The 19,986-nt window shown below is 44.5% G+C and overlaps 1 protein-coding gene across 1 annotated transcript in view; it reads left to right on the forward strand.

The window, feature by feature from the left end:
• Positions 1–19,986, forward strand: part of CLDN19 (claudin 19) — a 138,202-nt gene that overhangs the window by 89,538 nt on the left and 28,678 nt on the right. The window contains exon 4 of the mRNA XM_069610461.1: positions 4,793–4,939. Coding sequence (XP_069466562.1) covers positions 4,793–4,939 — 147 coding nt within the window. The remainder of the gene's footprint in view (positions 1–4,792; positions 4,940–19,986) is intronic.

The raw sequence follows: 19,986 nt of genomic DNA on the forward strand, positions 1-19,986 counted from the left end.
TAAATACAATACAATACAATACAGTGAGTGTGTATAAAACAATTAGCAGTGCAGATAACAGCAAAATAGGTCTGATGACAATTCTGCAGTTTTTCCAAGGCATAGAGGCACAACCTTGCAAGGAGGGGAGACAGGGAGTATAGATATATAGATTGAAGATCTTCAAGACTTGGTCCGGTCCGATCATGCAAGTGCACAGAGGTACAGGAGAGGGGAAGGGGAGGGGGAGACAAGTGCAGGGGGGAGGTTTGGGGTCCACGTGCACCCAGTCAGTCTGAAACTGTGGTAAGTGGTGAGAGTTGTCACTCATGGGTCATTGTGCAGTCATATGGGACCAAGTGCAGTAGAAGTGAGGCAAGTGCAGGCCCGGAGACAAGCGTAGGTGTGGTGAGAGGGTTAGAAATGAGGGCATCTAAGGTGTGTCCGGCTGAGTAAACAGACCAGATGGAAGGATGGTGAGGGAAAGAGAGTCACAGAGGTTGCAGAAGAGTACGGTGCTGCATCAGAAGAATCAAGATGAATGTTGAAATCTCAGAGGAAGCGAAGCTGGGAGGTAGAGGTCATGAGAGATGAGGAGAGGCTGGCCCGTTCAGAGAAAAAGGAGAGCGGGCCAGGCGGCCGGTAGATGGTGGCGAAAGTAAGCAAGAAAGTAGAGGAAACACCAAGCCTGCAGACAAGACATTCAAATGAGGAATAGGAATGAGTGGGAATGATGGTCGCAGGCACTCATTCAGTGAAGATCAAGGCCACTCTGCCTCCAGACCGGTTTGGCCTGGGTTGGAAGAGAATCTTGTAGCCCTCAGGTAGAAGAGTGTCAAGAGCAGTGAGAGCTGGCATTGAACCAAGTCTCAGTAAGGGCAAGAATATCAAGGTCAAAGTCTTCAAGAAGGAGACAGATGTCGGAGGAGTGTTTATTGGCAGGGCGGGCATTGAGAGTAGGTAACTGCATCAGATTACCCCCTTTGAAGGTTTCCCGAAGAGGGGTACAAGGATGTGGTACTCCCGTCAGTTGTGGAGAAGGGCTAGGGGTGGCAGAAAGGGGAGCAGCAGGATAAGGAAGGAAGTTAATGAGAGACAGAAGACGTCTATCGCAAAGGAGGAGATTGGGCTGAGAGCCTTGGGCCGGGACGGTGCAATTCCGGTAGGCATTAATGGTGCACCTAGAGGATGGGAAGTGAGAACTTACCATCTGGTTCCACATTAATGGGTGAGGAAGGAAAAGGGGAGAGGATTGAGACCATGTGAGGAGACCATGGGTCAGGAGAGGGGACGACAAAGAGGATGTCAGTCATAGTCTGCCGTGAGGAAGCATTGACGTAGGTGTCAGCAATGTGCAGGCCTGGGTTAGAGACCAGGAGGGAGTGTGGAACAGAAGAGGAATTGCACAATACATAAGGAACTCACCAGGCGTCATAGCAGCAAATCCGGCGAAGACGAATCAAATGACACACATGAACAGTAAATCTAGGATAAGGAGGGTTGTGCCTAGGTTACATCAGGCAGCACAGAGCAAGAAACCAAGAAGCAACAAGCAATTGAAGGCACATAACAGGTATGACATTTCAAGAGAGGGAGAGAGCAAATATGGCGGGCAAAGCCAGTAGAGTGAACACCCAGGGAAAACATTCAAAGTAGAAGTGAAAGGCCGTGCAGTTACACACAGCAATATATTACAATAGTATTCCGATTTAACTCTCACAAATGGGTAAAAAGCCTAACATTTAAGCACAGCCATTGGTAGATGGTGTAATTTGTGCTGTACAGCAAACATTACAGGTAGAAAAGCCATTATTTGAACAGGCCAGAAGGTTAAAAACATCCAGATTCGATTTTCAAAATAACAGGTAAAATGGCAGTAATTGAACAAAGCCAACAGCTTAAAAACACTGAGATTCGATTTTTAAAATAACAGGTAAAATGCCAGTAATTGAACAAAAACTGCTGATTCAGAGCAGACCAAGTAGACTATCTAGAACAGAAATGAAGAGCTTCAGAATTACATAAGCAAGCAAATTGTTGGTCTGCACGCAAGATGGTTTTTGTTGCTTTCAATAACCAGAAACATGCTGAGAATAGGCAGGTAGGAAGCAATTGCAGAGATTGTTGTTGCAGCTGGGTAATTGCATGGGATGAGAAAGTCAAGTGGAATTGTGACTGCAATAAGGTGGAGGTTCGGTGCATGCCGATGCAAGCATAGAGGTAGGGCAAGTCCAAACAGAAAGCACTTAGTGTTCAATGGCAAGAAGTAGGGTAACTTATAGGAAGTTGGCAGTTCCAGATTGTTGGTGGCACTAACAATATGCACACATAAGCACTGAGACGTCAACGATGGGGGTTCAGAGACAGGCAGGGAGGGCCGGACAATACGGCCACAGTGATGGAATAGAAGAGCTGAAACACTGGGCACGGAAGAGTGTAAAGCGCTGCACCGCAGCACTTAATTATTGGCAGGGTGCAGGAGCGGCGAGAGGCACAGTGGTGAACAACCTCAAGGAGCAGCAAGGGAGCAGACAGGGATGAGGCAACATTGGGGGATGCAGAGTTTTGCGTGGCACTGCATCCACGGCTGGACAGGCCAGACAGAGGTGAACACAGGCCTTATGAGTGGGCCTTGAGGAGGGGGCCGGCTTCGCCTGCCGGCTCCCCCGATAGGCATAAGGCTGAGTATGCAGCCAATCAGTGGATCAAGGGAGGGCTCCGGGGCAGGCAAAAGAGGCAGTCTGCTGCTGAAAATGGCGGCTGTCATTTTCAAATGGTGAAGAAAAGCATCGGCATAGATCATCCGCCTGATGCCAGGAGTACACCAGCATCCCACGAAGAATTCAATGAGGCCAAGCAATGTTAGATCAGTAGGCCACAGCCCCCAGCCTGCGCAGAGTAGAGAAAGGCCAGACAGGGGCAACACTGGCCTTATGAGTGGGCCTTGAGGAGGGAGCCGGCTTTGGCTGGCAGCTCCCTCGATAGGCTTATGGGTCGGTATGCAGCCAATCAGTGGATTCGAGGGAGGACTCTGTGCAGGTAACGGAGGCAGTTTGTTGCCGAAAATGGTGGGGTCCATTTTCAAATGGTGAAGAAAAGCAGCAACATAGATCATCCGCCCAGCTGGGCTTACTTGATCCAAGGAGTACACTAGCATTCCACAAACAATTCAATGAGGCCAAGCAATGTTAGATCAGTAGGCCTCAGCCCCCAGCCTGCGCAGAGTAGAGAAAGGCCAGACAGGGGCAACACTGGCCTTATATGGCCTTATGAGTGGGCCTTGAGGAGGGAGCGGCTTTGGCTGGCAGCTCCCTCGATAGGCTTAATGGTCGTATGCAGCCAATCAGTGGATTCGAGGGAGGACTCTGTGCAGGTAACGGAGGCAGTTCGTTGCCGAAAATGGTGGGGTCCATTTTCAAATGGTGAAGAAAAGCAGCGACATAGATCATCCGCCCAGCTGGGTTTACTTGATCCAAGGAGTACACTAGCATTCCACAAACAATTCAATGAGGCAAAACAATGTTCGATCAGTAGGCTACAACCCCCAGCCTGCGCAGAGAATAAAAAGGAATTGTCTCGATATATATAATTAAATATCTCCAAACTGAAAGAATGAGGACATAAAATGCCCCATAGGAACTTCTTGATCTTTAGAACACTCAGGAGCTGATTTCTGTTGGGGGCGTTTCCGCCACCTCCTTACGCTGCGCCATACAACTGCTCCAGCATCTGTGCCGGCAGGGATTTTCATGCTGGCGCAAATGCAGGAGATCTCTATGGGGTCCATAGTACACTCTCCATGTACAATTGAAATGAAACCCTACCTGACACATGCTGGCATATCAGGGAGTTTTTTTATTTTTATTGGGAACAATTCTTGAAATGCGAGCATTTCAGGGAGGGTTTAATTTCACTTGTGAGTGCCACTTGCCATGCATGGCAGGCAACATTCACTCACTTTGCACTTCAGAGTGCAAATGTGAAGGGCAAAAGGCGGCGTACATTTTTGTATGCCGCCTTTTTCCCTTTACATTTGCCCCGCGCAGTTCAAATGACAAAGATTTGGCGGTGAGGAACCCCTTACGTTACACAGTAAACATAACAGCTCCCCACTGTCAAATTACTCATTTGTCCAACATGAGCCCATCAGAAAGAAAATCTATTTACTGGCATCCATGGTGGACGCGGCAGCAAATCAGGTTGCCCCAATCCCGGGCTGAATCTAACAATCTTAAACTGGATTTGACGCAAGCTGCATGCTACTTACACCCACCTGCCATCTTAACTTTTCCTCCCGGCTGCTCCTCACTCACATCCCCACCCCTCGCCATCTCCCGTCAGCTGGCCCCTTCCTTGCCTTCCTCCAGTCCACTCTACCCCCTCCCCCTCAGCTGCCACTCACCTGTCGGTTTTGTTCCACCCTGCTGCACTCCTGTCAAGTTCCTCAGGCTGCCATCGAAATGGAAGAGAGGCTCTGTGGAGCCCCGGCTTCCATGTCCACGGTTACCATGTTGGGTGAGAATTTGTTTGCAATAACAGGTCGCACAGTTGTACTTATCAATCAGTACCACGGGGTATAAACCTGGAGCGCTACGCTCAGACCTTGACGCGAGGCCAAGGTGCTGTTCCTGGCCTGTGAAACCTGCGGGGATGATTATTGATGTATTCATTTATTTCGTGGTTGCTTGCAACACATTCATGCAACCTGAAAAGTTACAAAATGGTGTAATGCTGTTTCGTTGTATTGTTTGTGAGAATAATCATTTGTCGCTGCCATTGTTCTGAGTGAACAGTTCTTCTTATTGTACTGCAGGTATGAATTTGGATCAGCATTATTTGTAGGTTGGGCTTCTGCCAGCCTCACAATGCTTGGAGGATCCTTCCTTTGCTGTTCCTGCCCCAATGAGGAGCTGAGAGGACAGCAATACTACCGACAATCACAGCCTTCTACAGCCAGAGAGTATGTCTGATTAAGAACGCTTTTTTAAGCATCACTTTGCTCCCTAGTTCAAGCATTCTTTGTCCTTTAGAATCTGAATATTGATGCCATATGTCCTGTATATTCGATTATGTAAATAAAATAAGACCCTTTGCAACAATAGGAGTCTCCTACCTGAGATTTACATACATTTTAGGTATGAAGTGTTTTTAGCTTTAACACTAATTTTTTGTTTTTATAAGCAATGGTCACATTAATCTTGATTTCATTGTTTTTGTGAACAAGGTGCATTTGATTTTTATTTCCCAGTCATTCTTTGTGTACATTCTCCTTTTGCAAAACTGATTCATGTTGTGAAAGACAATTAAAACAAATAATGTTACTTACTAATATTTGTGGTGTTGGTACTTAACATAGTAACCTTGTGTTTTGTACATTCAAATAATCGTCAAGGAGTGCATACTGTACATATAGCAAAAGGGAACATGTGTATTTAAATAAGGCACCCTACCCTATACAAATGGGTGGTGCATGGGCAGCATAATTAGCAATTGATTAGATCAACCCAATAAAATGATAAGACCCGATTAAGACACTATTATTCTTGTAGCACATGGTGCACATGGTGCATGTCATTTATGTTTAAAAATCCATGCATAAAATATATGTGTGGTAGAGTTGGCAAAAGTGACTACTGGGTTAATGACACTACTAAGATCCGATCTATGAGGTAATAGTTGTTGGCCTATCACTTAGGCCAGGTTTAACCAATCTACACCAAACTTTACAAAGAATATTTTACGCCAATGCAAAATGTATAGGATATATATATAATAACAAGCATTGGCAAAGCCAACAGTTTGGGCTTTTGTTTAGGTATGGGGTAGGCATTTGCCTGGCACTGAATTTAAGGCACTACCTGGCCAGAAGATGGTTAATTTTGTGATTACCTAGACAGATGATAGCGGTGCTTGGAAAATAGTTATTTAATACTTATACGTAAGCTCCAACTGCAGAGTTTGTCAATGCTTGTTTTTAACAGGACTTGTGTGCAAGGAAGCCAAAATAATCAAGTGGCTGAAGGCACACTTGGTTAAGACAAGCTTATTACATCATTAGCCATTTACAGCTGTGATTAAGCCATTAACTCTCAGCAGACCGCTTAGAAATAACTCTGGCACGCTAAAGGTTGAGCTTACTTCTTGACAGAGTGAGCTCAAAGAGTTCCCAGAGGGTTTGTTTTGGGCAGGCTAAGGGCAGGTAGCCTCTGGGACTGGCCATAAGGAATAGCATGGCCATAGGCAGTCAATGGATGGGTAATTAACCAAACAGCAGCTACAAGCTCAGTGTCCCTCCTCATATGCCATCTCCCACCTAGCTGCACTCTAATGCAATAGTTTCAACTTACAGGTGGTGCTTAGCCCAAACTAAAAATGTACTTGCCCATTCGCAGTCCTTATAAAGAGGAGATACCAGGCAGAGGATATTGGCATCGGCAAGTTGCCCAAGATCAGACCACACAGCAAGTCAGCGTTTGTTTAGAACATACACCCAGGAAGAAAAAATGGCTACATACACATTTGCAGGTTGTGCAAGTCAAGGAGGCTATTTCAAAATACTAAAAGGGATATTGGCTAAGCTCTCTGGGTCTCCTCGTGGTTAACGTTAAGCGATGCAAACCCCACCCTCACTTATGTGATTCCTCTTATGGGACATAGGACAGGCTCTGAGAAGATGAGAACTTCAGTGATGTCATAAAAGGTAACTTAAAGACAGTACTCACATAAGACAACACGCCCACTAAGGAAACCAAAAGGCTGTAACAACAACGGGTTGAGATTGCAATGCATGGCAGTGACAGAAATAGAACAAGTAGAAGAAGCATTTTAAAAGATTGAAGGGAAAATACTGGCAGTAGCAGGCCAACATCAACATAGCACACCACCAGAATAAAGAGCAGGGAACTAAGGAAGCAGGGGAAGCACAACACAAGCATCTCTCGCCCTGCCTCTCCACCAGGGTAGAAAAGAGAATTAGAAGGGGAAAGGAATTGGGAACAGGGAATGCACTCCATGCAGAGCAAGCGCAAGAAACATGGGGCCCTTTCCAAACAGTGCTCCATCAGAAAATTAGGGTATATTGCAAAACAATGGTCCTTGAGGAACAAGGGTGTCTTGCCACACACACTACTGGTTCAGGAAACAAGGACGCAATACAACACAATGCTAAATCAGAAAACAAGTTTGGTAAGTGTAAGCTAGGTAATCAAGAAGACACGGAAAAGCGTAGCACGGGAACAAAGAGGTCCAGTCACGGTAGGAACCTTGCATCAGTGACCAAGCAAACTGAGGCTTTTAACTCTTTTTAATGAAGACATGGCTCAAGAGTGATCAATCAAGGCTTGCAACGCCATGCCAGACTTTAGTGTTCTACTTCCTCCAACTTTCGTTGGCCTGCAAGGATGAAGACAAAGTTGAGTGCAAGAGATGCTTGGAAATATAGTCTTTGGAATGACAATGAAATTAGGTGCCCTAATCCTGAAATGGATAGCTGTAGCCATATGGCACAAGGGTTTGAAGGATTGCCCAAGAAAGTCATGCTCACTAGTGATGGGCATGAGAGCAAAAGCAGCGAATTACGACTCTCAGTGAGCATAACATAACTCACAAATGGCTGACATTCCGCTCACCAGATCAGAATAAAATCCGAATGGACTATGTTCAAGACACAGGTATTTTGAAAGTTTGATCGACAGATCGTGAAATAAATTGAATACTAATGAAGATCCACAAAAATGAAAACCCCAAAATAAAATGTGTGGCACCTGTCTCTGCGAGAACAAACAGCTTCAGGCATATGGGCCTCATTATAAGTTTGCTGGTCTGGAAATAAAATGCTGGTAATAATGTTTACTGGCACTTTTCCAGACTGGCAAACTACAAGTGTGCTGGTAGGGTTTACATGACTTGCCGTCAGCCTATAGCTGGAGGTAACTCAGGTCCCCACCGGCATTAAACAGCTGGTATTACTGGTGCTGGAAATACCGGCAATTTCCCCCATGAAGACCTATGGGACTCCAAGGAATGAGGAATTACCGGTGTTTCCGCTGCTTGTAATATCCCAGTAATACCTGGATATCGGGCAGTGGAAACAACAATACCATTTGGTGGTATCCCGCTAGAATAACTGGCGGGATACCACCAAACTTGGAATGTATTATCTTTTAAGCCTTTAACACCTCTTTACACCTAAGCATTTAAATTTTTGTGCTAATCAAATAATATGGTAATATCTTACTAATCTCAATTAGATAGCGTATAACTGAACTTAACCATGCATTAAGGACATCATGCAAAAATATCACGTAAAAGTATGCGTTTTTGCCAATATTACCCTTATTGAAAATGGCGGGCCTGCACCACGCGCTCATCATTTGAGGAAACGAATGACGTAATCAAGTCGTCGCGATGGTAAACAATAGCGCTTATTGCAGCAAAGCATATGCAACGAACATATACGTTTTGTCTTCAAATAGTGCATCACAATTATGGATGCTAACCACAAAAGTCCTAAATCAAACATTGTACATACTTACGGTGCAACCTAATAAATAATACACTCAGACTTGATCCTAAATGGCGGACACGCACTACGCGTCGATCACGTGATAAAACACGAGATGCGATTACGTGGCCGCTATTGTATAAATAGCGGCCATCTTAGATCTAAGTCTTGTAGCAGTTCCAGAATCGAACACAATCCGAGTCAATCCTAGAGCTAAAAACATCGAGGTAAGACCTATTGCTAGCACTTTGTTTAATTAGGTTATTTTCTTTGATCCTCTAAGGCCATTTTTTAAATTTTGAGCCTCAAAAAGGCTGTAACTTTAATATAAGTCAAATCACTCCATAAAATCCTAAAATCTCTTTTGTTCATAGGGACTGCCCAAATAGTTGAAACCTCAACATTTATACCGCATTACCTTGAAGAAAACCATAAAAAGATTAAGGTTCGCACAGAACGGATTTTTGTGAACAACACAAGATCGTTTCTAAAAAGTAAGCATTTCTTCCAACTGTTCAAATTACAACAAATCAATAAGCCTTGTTTCAACCTTTAGATGTCAAATGGTACAAAGATACTAATAAGGTGTTGGTATACATGTAAATTATTCAATTGTTTTTTTCTTGTGTAACAAATGCTCCAACACCTTCTTATTTGGCTGTTTGCAAAACATATGTGTTCAGTTATTATGCTCATCAGCACAAAATTCAAATGTATATTTTCATAATGTTTTGTTCTTTCCTTTTCTGTACTTTTTTCTTGTTTGCCAAAAGATTAAGAACACACCTCCTGATGAGCCACTATACCATTAAGTGGTGAAACACATGTAGAGGATTGTAAATGAAGTGAATAAATCATAATAATTGGAGCGCCATTCTAGGTGTTTTGGAATTTCTTTTTCTTAATACCGGGATATCGGGCAGTGGAAACAACAATACCATTTGGTGGTATTCCGCTAGAATTACTGGCAGGATACCAGCAAACTTGGAATGGCCCCCAATGTTCTCTTCCCCTTTTGCACTTTGTATTCAATATTTATGAATTGAGGGTTTTATTGATCTCCTTGGAATTCCAGCAGTCACTGATAGAAGATGTTTTGCTACAACCACCGTATATTACTTTACACAAAAACAAGTCCTTGTATAGTTTTACAGCAGGAAGAAGCCCTGCTGTTGATCTACGAACTTATGGGTCTCTGCATAATTTAGAAGTGTGGGACTGTGGGCAAAAACCTGACATGCACACACACACAAATACATATATACACAAACTCCTAAAAATGTTATATAAGCCACAGATGTCATATGCACAGAAGTCATCTTTCTCCCGGGTTCCAATGCTGTTCCTACCCTTCCCAATCATATTTCCTTGTTACTTGACGTTCTTGCTCCCACACCAAAGGCTTCCACCCCTGTAGTCCTCTTCTACTGCCTTTGCTGCTTGCATAAACCCTCTCAACCCTCTGTGATCTCCACCCTCGTGATCAGCAAACTCAACTACTGCTTGTGCCTCCTCCTTACGATTCCTCTCTACTCCTCTCTCTAGAGAATTTATGTCCTCCACTTTATAATTTTATTTTTTATTTAGTATGTTTTAGTCTGTTGGGACTTTTTATACATTCACAAGAAAGTTAAGAAATTCACAATAAATGTTTAAATATATAAAATTAAAAGGATAATCATTCAAAAATCAATTATTAGTTGTATTTACAGTGAGATACAAAAGTAAAAAACTCAAAGAAAATAACAAAGTTAAAAATCTTTTAAATCTAGAATCTGGTCAATAGAGTACCACAATTTAGTCAGATGACAAATTAATCCAACATCATTCCCACAAAAATAATTCTCCCATATTGATTCTATCGTGTCATCATTCCTAGGATCCTTCCACAAGATAGCAAAGCTTTTCTTCTCATAATTGACAAGCTATCACATGACAATAAGGGGTGCTTAGTGGCTTCCATGGACTCTTCCCCACACAATCTACACTCTACAAAATCACTGTTCTCTGTGGATTCCTCCATGCCCGCCCAATACCTCCAGTGATTTTACAGTGTTGAACGTAATTCTCTTGTATATAGGTACAGTCCAATTGTCTGGATACTCAACTAAGTATCTAGGAGGATTAGAATGAACTTGGTAGTGAACTAGATATTCATAACTAAGATTTGGAAGCTAAATTAGTCATGTTTTGGTCAGTGTGAAAGGCATATTTGCATTTTTTTAATTATAGCCTTAAATCGAGCAAATGAGACATCAGCAGGGTCGATGATATGTCACATGCACCAATTGCAAGATTCATTTACCAATACAAATAAACTGGTGTTATTAAGGGAGATTGGTTGATTAAAAAGGAACGATAAATGAGGTGCATTAATAAATCTGGCAGGGCGTTCCTTGGTTTACAGTTTAAGTTAAGCTTGCATAATTTCAATCTGGTATTAATACAATGGAAGCCAAGTTCAAGATATAAACATTCGACCAAGTTATTCTTGGAAAACTTCAAGACAATAGGTTCAAAATCCTGACTTCAAGTCTGGTACCCCATACTTCAAACCCATATAAAAAGTGGGCACAATGTTCGCTTTGCAAATCTTTAGCATAGAGTGGATGCATTAGCCTCCATATTTCTTTGCACAAAGTACTTGGTGAACTTTGACGGCACCAAGTAGTTGGCGAAAGTTGGCTTCAGTTTTATCTAGATGGGACTGCCAAATAAGTCTATCATCAAGGGTTACCCCTAAATAATCATACTGGCAAACTTTTTCCATAGGGTGTGAGTCAATACGCCATGTAGATTGTTTTTTAGTCATAAATTTACTTAGGTTGAATATAATGACCTTAGTTTTATTTATGTTAATGTTAAGGTCATGAGCGTCAGAATATTTGATTAATTTGTTGAGCAAACACGGCAAGCCGTTAGGTGTACAAGCCAGGATAACCAATTCGTCCACGTAGCCCAACCACTGTATGCGGGTTTCGGGAAGCATGGGTGGAGTAGCACCTGATAAACTCAGATCACGCAAAAGATCTGCAAGGTAGAGATTAAATAGAATTGGTGCAAGGATGCAGCCATGTTTTAGTCCAACAGTGGTTGGAATACGATTGGTGGTTTCCCCAGAAAGAGATAATCTCACTCTAACACTAGTGTTGGTCTATAATGCGATGACCATTTTAAGTAATCCCATGGGGAAGGCCCAATTCAGCAGCTTGGGGCAAACAAGCTTCCATCGTACAGAGTTGAATGCAGCGTTATTGTCAATGAAGGCTGCATATGTGGTCGGCCCTCTTGTGCGCCAAGTTGCTTCAACTATAGTTGTTAGTGCCAGTATGTTGGTTATTGTACCCATACTTTTTTTCGGAATCCCGTCTGTTGCGGATGGATGATATTGCGGGCAGTGGGACAAATATCTAGTTCAAGTAGATGGACTCGCACAAAGATCTTGACCAGTGCATCCAGCATGGCCAGGTTCCTGTAATTTGCAGGATTGGTGCCCTGGACTTTTTTATGAACCGGTACCACTATGCTTTACCACCAAGTTGCGGGAATGGAATTCAAACAGCTAATGGCATTAAATAAAATAAACAGTTTGTCATGACCCACAGAACGCGCCCGTTCTGGACTTCCTGGTCCTTGTCACGGCAGGGTTTGCATTCATTGTTTCTCCCAAGATGGCTGTATCACGTGACATGCCTCGCACCAGCCTTCACGGCGCACATAGTACGTTCCATAAATATGCCAGGCCCCCGCGGGCCTGCGTGTCTCAATGCTATTGCGAAGTAGCGACCAGACGTGTGCTCTGTAGCTCGCGGTATTATTCCCTTGCTTCTTCTACCCTAACCCTATTCTAGTCCCTTCCTCCCTTTCTCGATTCCTGGACTCGTGTGCTAGTTGCGAACCCTGTTATTTCCTGGACCCTTGCTTCCCGGTACTTGAACGCACGCTGGAGTCGGAAGAGACTCGTGCAGCCTTATTCAAGACTCGAGCAGTATGCAAGAAGGCATCGATCAAGAAATCCAGCAAAGATCGAACTCAGGTGAGAAGGGGGGAACTCCTTGACAGTTTCAGACGCCACCCGACCAAACTCGATATGGACATGGAAGCGGCCGTCCAGGATCTAATGCGTGGCATGTAAGAGCTATCAACCGAGGTGCAATATCTAAAGGCGGAAAACGCTGCTCTCAAACAACTAGTTCTATCCCGCGATTCTGCCACAAAACAAAGTGTATTGCTGGGCGGTATAGTGGACAAATATGATGGCTCACCAAAAACCCTTTGAGGATTCCTGGATTCATGTTTGGTTCACTTTACTTTTAAGCCCTACTACTTTTCAACTCCCAGGGCTAAAGTGGGCTTCATAATTTCCCACCTTTCAGGAAACGCCTTAACATGGGCTACACCCCTCGTTAATTCCGGCAACGTTCTTCTAGATGACTATGATGGCTTCATACAGGCCCTTAAGACCATGTTTGACCGTCCAGAACAGGTCTATAGTGCCCAGGAACGCCTGTTAGACTTTCAGCAAGGATCCCAAGATATGCTCACCTATGTTACCCGATTCAAGCAGTTAGTCAAGGAAGCTGATTGGTCCCCAGAGGCGAGTTTTACCCTTTTCAGGAGAGGACTGAATGAGGAGATTAAGGATGAGTTGGCCAGAGTGGCTCGTCCAAACTCATTCCAGGCACTAATGGATCTTTCCATGCAAATAGATTTTTTCGTATCCAGGAAAGAAAGGCCGAAAAGAAGAAATCCAAAGTTAATCCTCTGAAGCCGTCCTTTGAGAGTACCACCAAGGTGGACACTAACCCAGGCTCAATCTCTGAACCAGAACCCATGCAGATAGGAGCCTTCCGTGGACCTATATCCCCGCAAGAAATAATGAGAAGGATTCATACGGGGTTGTGTATGTATTGTGCCTCAGACAAACACCTGGTTAGGGAGTGTCCTCTGGCCCCTCCTCGGCGTTCGGGAAACGCCAGCTCCCGATCCTAGATGGAGCAGAGCTTCGGGAGAGAGATGTTTGCTCCACATCAAGTCCATCCTTGAACTCTCCTGGACAAAACAATTTGGTTATTCTACAAGCCTTCCTGTCGCCCTCCAAGAATAAGACCTATCCCATTCTGGCCTTGGTGGAATGCGGAGCTATGGGAATTTTCATTGATCAAGACTGGGTTGTTAGTCATAATTTTCCGTACGAGACACGAAGCACCATGCAGCCGGTGGAAGCAATCGACGGAAGACCCCTCTCTTCAGGACCCATTAGCCTGCAGACAAAAGAGATCCAACTTTCCATAAACCATCAACAAGAGCGGATTACATTCGACATCATTAAGTCAGCCCATTACCCCATGGTATCGGGTATGCCCTGGTTACAGAAGCACAATCCATATATCAATTGGACAGCAAGATCACTATTCCTAGGCTAGTTTTGTATGTCCCACTGTCTAATCCTGGATACCTCCTCCACACCCCTTAAAGAACCACCAAGAGACCTGAAAACACCACTCATGGTTTCTAATATCATACAAGTCCCAGAGGCCTATCAGGGATATGCTGATGTATTTTCAACTGCCATAGTCCAGGCCTTACCCCCTCACAGATCTGAAGACTGTGCCATAGATACAGATCCCTCAGCAGTGATTCCTTTTGGCAGAATGTTCATTCTTTCTGAACCTGAGAAAAAGGCCCTCAGAGAATACCTGGATACCAACCTTGAAAACGGCACCATAAAACCTTCAAAATCTCCAGCGGGTGCTTCATTGTTCTTTGTTCCCAAGAAGGACACTAAGGAACTCAGACCTTGGCTCAACTATCGTGGCTTAAATCAATGCACCCTCAAAGATCGGTACCCATTACCCCTGATCTCGGATATCCTGGAAGTTGTGAGAGGCGCCGTAGTCTTCACGAAGTTGGATCTCCGGGGTGCCTATCATTTGATCCATGTCCGGGAAGGAGACGAATGGAAAACAGCCTTTAGAACACCCTTTGATCATTATGAATATCTAGTCATGCCCTTTGGACTAGCTAATGCCCCCGCGGTTTTTCAACGATTTATGGACAGGGTGTTTTCTGATATGTTATTCCTTTTTGTCATTGTCTATCTGGATGACATATTGATCTTTTCCAAGGATCCTCTAAAGCATGAAGAGCATGTAAAGGCAGTACTGCAATGACTCCGTGAACACAAACTTTTAGCCAATCCCGAAAAATGCTTGTTTCACGTTACTTCTCTTCACTACCTGGGATTCATCCTTAGCCCAGAAGGAATTGGTATGGACCCTTCAAAGGTGAAGGCCATACTGGCATGGCCTGCTCCCACCTCCGTGAAACAAATTCAATCCTTCCTGGGGCTTGCCAACTTCTACCGGAAGTTCATTTCTTCCTTTTCTGAGATCGTCCAGCCGATTGTTCCTCTCTTGAAGAAAGACACTCCCTTTATCTGGTCTACACCGCAAGACAAAGCATTCCAACGATTGAAGACAGGGTTCACGCAAGCCCCCATCCTGGCCCAACCAGACATAAATCGCCCATTCCTAGTGGAAACAGATGCCTCTAACTACGCCATAGGAGCGGTCTTGAAACAGGAACTTGAGGATAAACTGGAACACCCCATTGCTTACCTCTCACGAACCCTGACTCCCAGTGAGACATACTATTCCGTCCTGGAAAAGGAACTGTTAGCCATCCGCCAGGCCTTCACTGAATGGCGACATCTACTTCTGGGTGCTAGATATCCAGTACAGGTCCGCACAGACCATCGGAATCTTCAAATTCTACAATCATTGGAGTGCAGGAACAGTCGTCAGGCTCGTTGGGCCTACTTCTTTGCCCAATACCAATTCCAAATCACTCATGTTCCCGGATCACAAAACATGATTGCTGATGCCTTATCCCGACGTCCTGACTATGTAACTACTGAAGACAAGGCCTATCCTAAAATGTTTCCCCACACGATCTTTGTGGCTCAAGCAGTCAACCTCCTAGAAGAAATTCGAGTACAAACCCAATCCTCTGATCTCTGGAAGGATATTTCAAGGAAGAATCCATGGAGCCTAAGACTTAAGGAAGGATACTGATTCAAGTACAATGCACTGGTCATTCCTACACAGAAATTACAACAAAGAATGATAAACCTCTGTCATGATACCCTTCACTCCGGACATCGTGGGATAACCAACACCCTCCGTCTTATACAAAGACAGTTTTGGTGGCCTGGAATGAAGACCGACGTACAGCAGTACATCAAAACGTGTGCTGTCTGCAGTCAAAACAAACATGATTAAAAGAGACCGGCGGGTCTTCTAATGCAACCATTGCTGCCAACAAGGCCATGAGAAGTCATTGCAACAGACTTCATTGTGGAATTACCACCTTCCCGAGGGTACACGACCATCATGGTTACCATAGATTTGTTCACTCATATTGCTCATTTTACACCTCTGTGTAAGTTACCATCCTCGTCCGAACTTGCTGGAATCTTCCTGGAACACATATTTCGTTTACATGGCCTCCCTTCCAAGATCATATCTGATCGAGGACCTCAGTACGTCTCTCAATTCTGGAAACATCTCTGTCGCATTTTGGGAATCCAACGCGCCCTCTCATCTGGTTATCATCCCCAGACCAACGAGGCCACAGAACGTGCTAATCAGACCCTGGAACAGTATCTTCGATGTTTCGCCACCAAGGTTCAGGATGACTGGTCGCTCCTGATACCCGTGGCTGAGTTTGCCTACAACAATTCTGACCATTCAGCAATTAAGACCAGCCCCTTTTATTGTAGCCAAGGGTTCCATCCATCAGTTCTACCCTCTGTTCTCCCTCATCCTACACCAGTACCTACTGTCGACTCCTGGATTGAAACCCTCATCAACGTACACCAAGAGGCCAAAGAAAATTTAGAGAAGGCCAGAACTCAGACTAAGAGGTATGCGGATTTAAAATGGAGACCAGGTCCTTCTTATGCAATTGGTGATCAAGTCTGGTTGTCCTCGAAGTTACTTCCCCGGCATCTACGGCCAAACAAGTTGGCCCCTCGGTACTATGGTCCATTTCCCATCAAGGAAATTATCAACCCGGTTTCATATTGGATTAGTCTACCAGACTCTTGGAAGAAAATTCACCCAGTATTCCACACATCCTTACTAAAACTCTACCACCAATCGTCCCGGAAATCCTATCGACCTCCTCCTCTACTGGTCGACAACCAATTGGAATATGAAGTGTCTCGAATATGTGACTCCAGGTATAAACGGGGTCAGCTTCAATACCTGGTTGAATGAAAAGGATATCCTCCTAGTGAAAGAACCTGGGAACCACTTTCTAATCTCAAGACTCCTCGACTACTCAGAAGGTTTCACCTTATACACCTGGGCAAACCTGGTGGAACAGCCTTTCGGAGGAGGCATGCTGTCATGACCCACAGAACGCGCCCCTTCTGGACTTCCTGGTCCTTGTCACGGCGGGGTTTGCATTAATTGTTTCTCCCAACATGGCCGTTTCACGTGACACGCCTCGCACCAGCCTTCATGGCGCACGTAGTATGTTCCATAAATATACCACGCCCCCGCGGGCCCGCGTGTCTCAATGCTATTGCGAAGTAGCGACCAGACGTGTGCTCTGTAGCTCGTGGTATTATTCCCTTGCTTCTTCCAACCTAACCCTATTCTAGTCCCTTCCTCCCTTTCTTGATCCCTGGACTCGTGTGCTAGTTGCTCACCCTGTTATTTCCTGGACCCTTGCTTCCCGGTACTTGAACGCACGCTGGAGTCGGAAGAGACTCGTGCAGCCTTATTCAAGACTCGAGCAGTACGCAACAAGGCATCGATCAAGAAATCCAGCAAAGATCGAACTCAGGAGGCCATACCAATTTCCAAAAAAGCTTGCAAGTCATTATTTATAGCCGCAGAGATCACAATTTGCCATTGGGCAATTTAAACTGCTCTCCCATGGTTATTCAGCCATTTAATGCATTCGTTATTCTTTGTTCTTGTTTTATACCAAATAGTTATTTATTTTATAATTTTGCTTGTATAGAATCTTAATTAACACCTCAAAGCTCTTCTTGTGTGTGGAAACAAGTTAATGGGGGGGTTTTAGCGTTATTTCCTTGGAGATGTTGTTAACTCCTTCAGCATCCAGAGCTAGTTTTTGCATAGCCGACGTAACTCCAAGAGATTCTAAATTATCAGGGGAAAGGTTATAATGAGAATCTACCTGGTGTTCAAAACACCTCCAACAAAATCTATTAAAATACATGGACTACCAGATGTTTACCAGGATATTAGTTTCTGGCACTCAAACTAATTCTATTTTTTCCACGAGTAAGATCAATGTCACCAGTGTTACCCTATAATATAGAGGACAGCACAGGAATCCCGACAGTAGCTAGGAGAGGAAAATGATCACTCTCTTCACACGGTAAGGCATTCAAATCCAGATCTAAGTTGCATAGCGCTTCTTTAACAAAAACATAATCAATAATGGAAGCGCTGGAAGGAGATACCCTGGTAACATTTCGTAGGGTATCACTAGTACAGCGTCCATTCAGCATACATAGCCCCTGTGTCCAAAAAGGATTGTCCCAAACAGTACCACTGGTATCGTGAGTCCTTTGCAAAAGAGTGGGCTCTGTTATTCCTTCATGGGAGAAAAGCCGAGAAGGAATTTTTGCATTGAAGTCACACATTACCAATATATGAAGACTATCACTACAAGTCTCTAATACATTATGAACTAAACTAACAAGAGATGAATTGGGCACCTGACCTGGAGGATCGTATAAATTAACTATCAGTAGCTTGCACATGGTGTCAGAGGAAGTTTTCCGTGTGATCGTACCTACCAATACAAAATCTGACAAAATGGCCTCATTACAAGTTTGCCGGTCCGGTAACTACGGTACTGGTAAACTTGCCGGTACCGTAGTTACCGGACCAGCAAACTACGAGTTCTGCTCACGGGTGCCTTTTCTCCCGCCAGGTCTGATCTGGCGGGCGGAACAGCGCCTGTGAGCAGAGCATGTCGGATGCACCGGCACCATTCTGAAATGTGCCTGTGCATCCGACCTCCCCATTCCCATTGAGCCCTAATGGGCTCAATGGGAATGGGGAGCATTTAATTCCGGTACCCGCGAATGGGCAATTACCGGGTCCAGCGGGGCCGTAATGACCCGGTAATTGCCCATTCGCGGAAGCCGGAAAAAATTGCAAGTTTGCCGGCAGCCTGCCGGTTCTACCGGCAAGGCTACCGCCAAACTTGTAATGAGGCCCATGTTTGTTCAGTGAGAAGGAATTTTTAACACTGATAATCAGCCCCCCTTTGGGGCAGCCCAGTTTACCTTTGTTTTCTACGTTCTCAATAGTGCATCTACCATAGAGAGTTGTGTCCTGGAGGGCAACAATACTAAGGGCCTCATTACACGGACGGCGGTCCATGCTGGTAAAATAGTGGCACCGCCTTGGTGGAAAGGGGAATTGCCGCCCTATTCCAAGGTTGGTGGGGCGGTAATTCCCCCTTCCCCCATTGCCCTTTCCCATTCCCATTTTTGTCCCATAGGGCATAATGGGAATGGGGAAGGTGCTAATTACGGCACCGCAAATTGCGGTTTCGTAATTAGCTCCCTGGTCCCTTTGCGGGTTGGTTTTTAACGCCTGCAAAAAGCAGGCGTTAAATTCTCCAACCCGCAAAGGGACCTCGTAGTAAGGCAGTAAGGGTTTACCGGTACCGTTAAAATACCGGTACTGGTAAACCCTTACCGCCGTCCGTGTAATGAGGCCCTAAATGTGTTAAAATGGGATAGCAACCCAACTTCTTCTAAGAGGTGAGGATGGACGTGCGTATTCTATGAAATCATATTCATGCCGTTGTCAGGGCCATCTCTGTATGTTGATGGGAAGAAAAATGGAAAGCCACTGCCAGTTTTCCGCCTCAGGTTTATGAGCAGTGTCGACTTCCTGGAGCATGTGGACCATTCTGTTACCTCTTTGGTTTGTTCCAATCTTTGTATTATCAGAAGTTTGCTGGTTGTTGTATTGCTTCATGTATCTTTTAATGGCCAAGTTATGTCGAGAGTAAAATTGTGCGTCATCCAAAGAAGGGTGCAGATGATTTGCCAGTGCTCTTTAAACTGGATTATCAGCTCGCAGGTCATTAAATCCGAGCGAGCAATCATAGCCAAGTCGACAAAGGTCATGACAATAATGTCTGTAACAGATTCAAAGTAGAGATTTACAAGGATAGTAGAAAAGCAAGTGTTTTCTACGATTTCTGCAAGATCAATGTCAGAAAGAAGATATAGCCTGCAGTGTTATAATGATGATAATGATGTGTTATTTATATAGTGCCTTAATCCAAAGTGCTTTACAGAGCACATATTTACATACAATATCACCCATCCGAAATTGGTACTCATTTATCGACCTCGGAAGGATGGAAGGCTGAGGTGGCCTTGCCGGGATTCGAACCTGCGACCTGCAGATCACGCTCAGATCGCAGCAGCAAGC

This window comes from Ambystoma mexicanum, chromosome 8 (genome assembly GCF_040938575.1).
Source record: "Ambystoma mexicanum isolate Mex_15411 chromosome 8, UKY_AmexF1_1, whole genome shotgun sequence".
NCBI lineage: Eukaryota > Metazoa > Chordata > Amphibia > Caudata > Ambystomatidae > Ambystoma > Ambystoma mexicanum.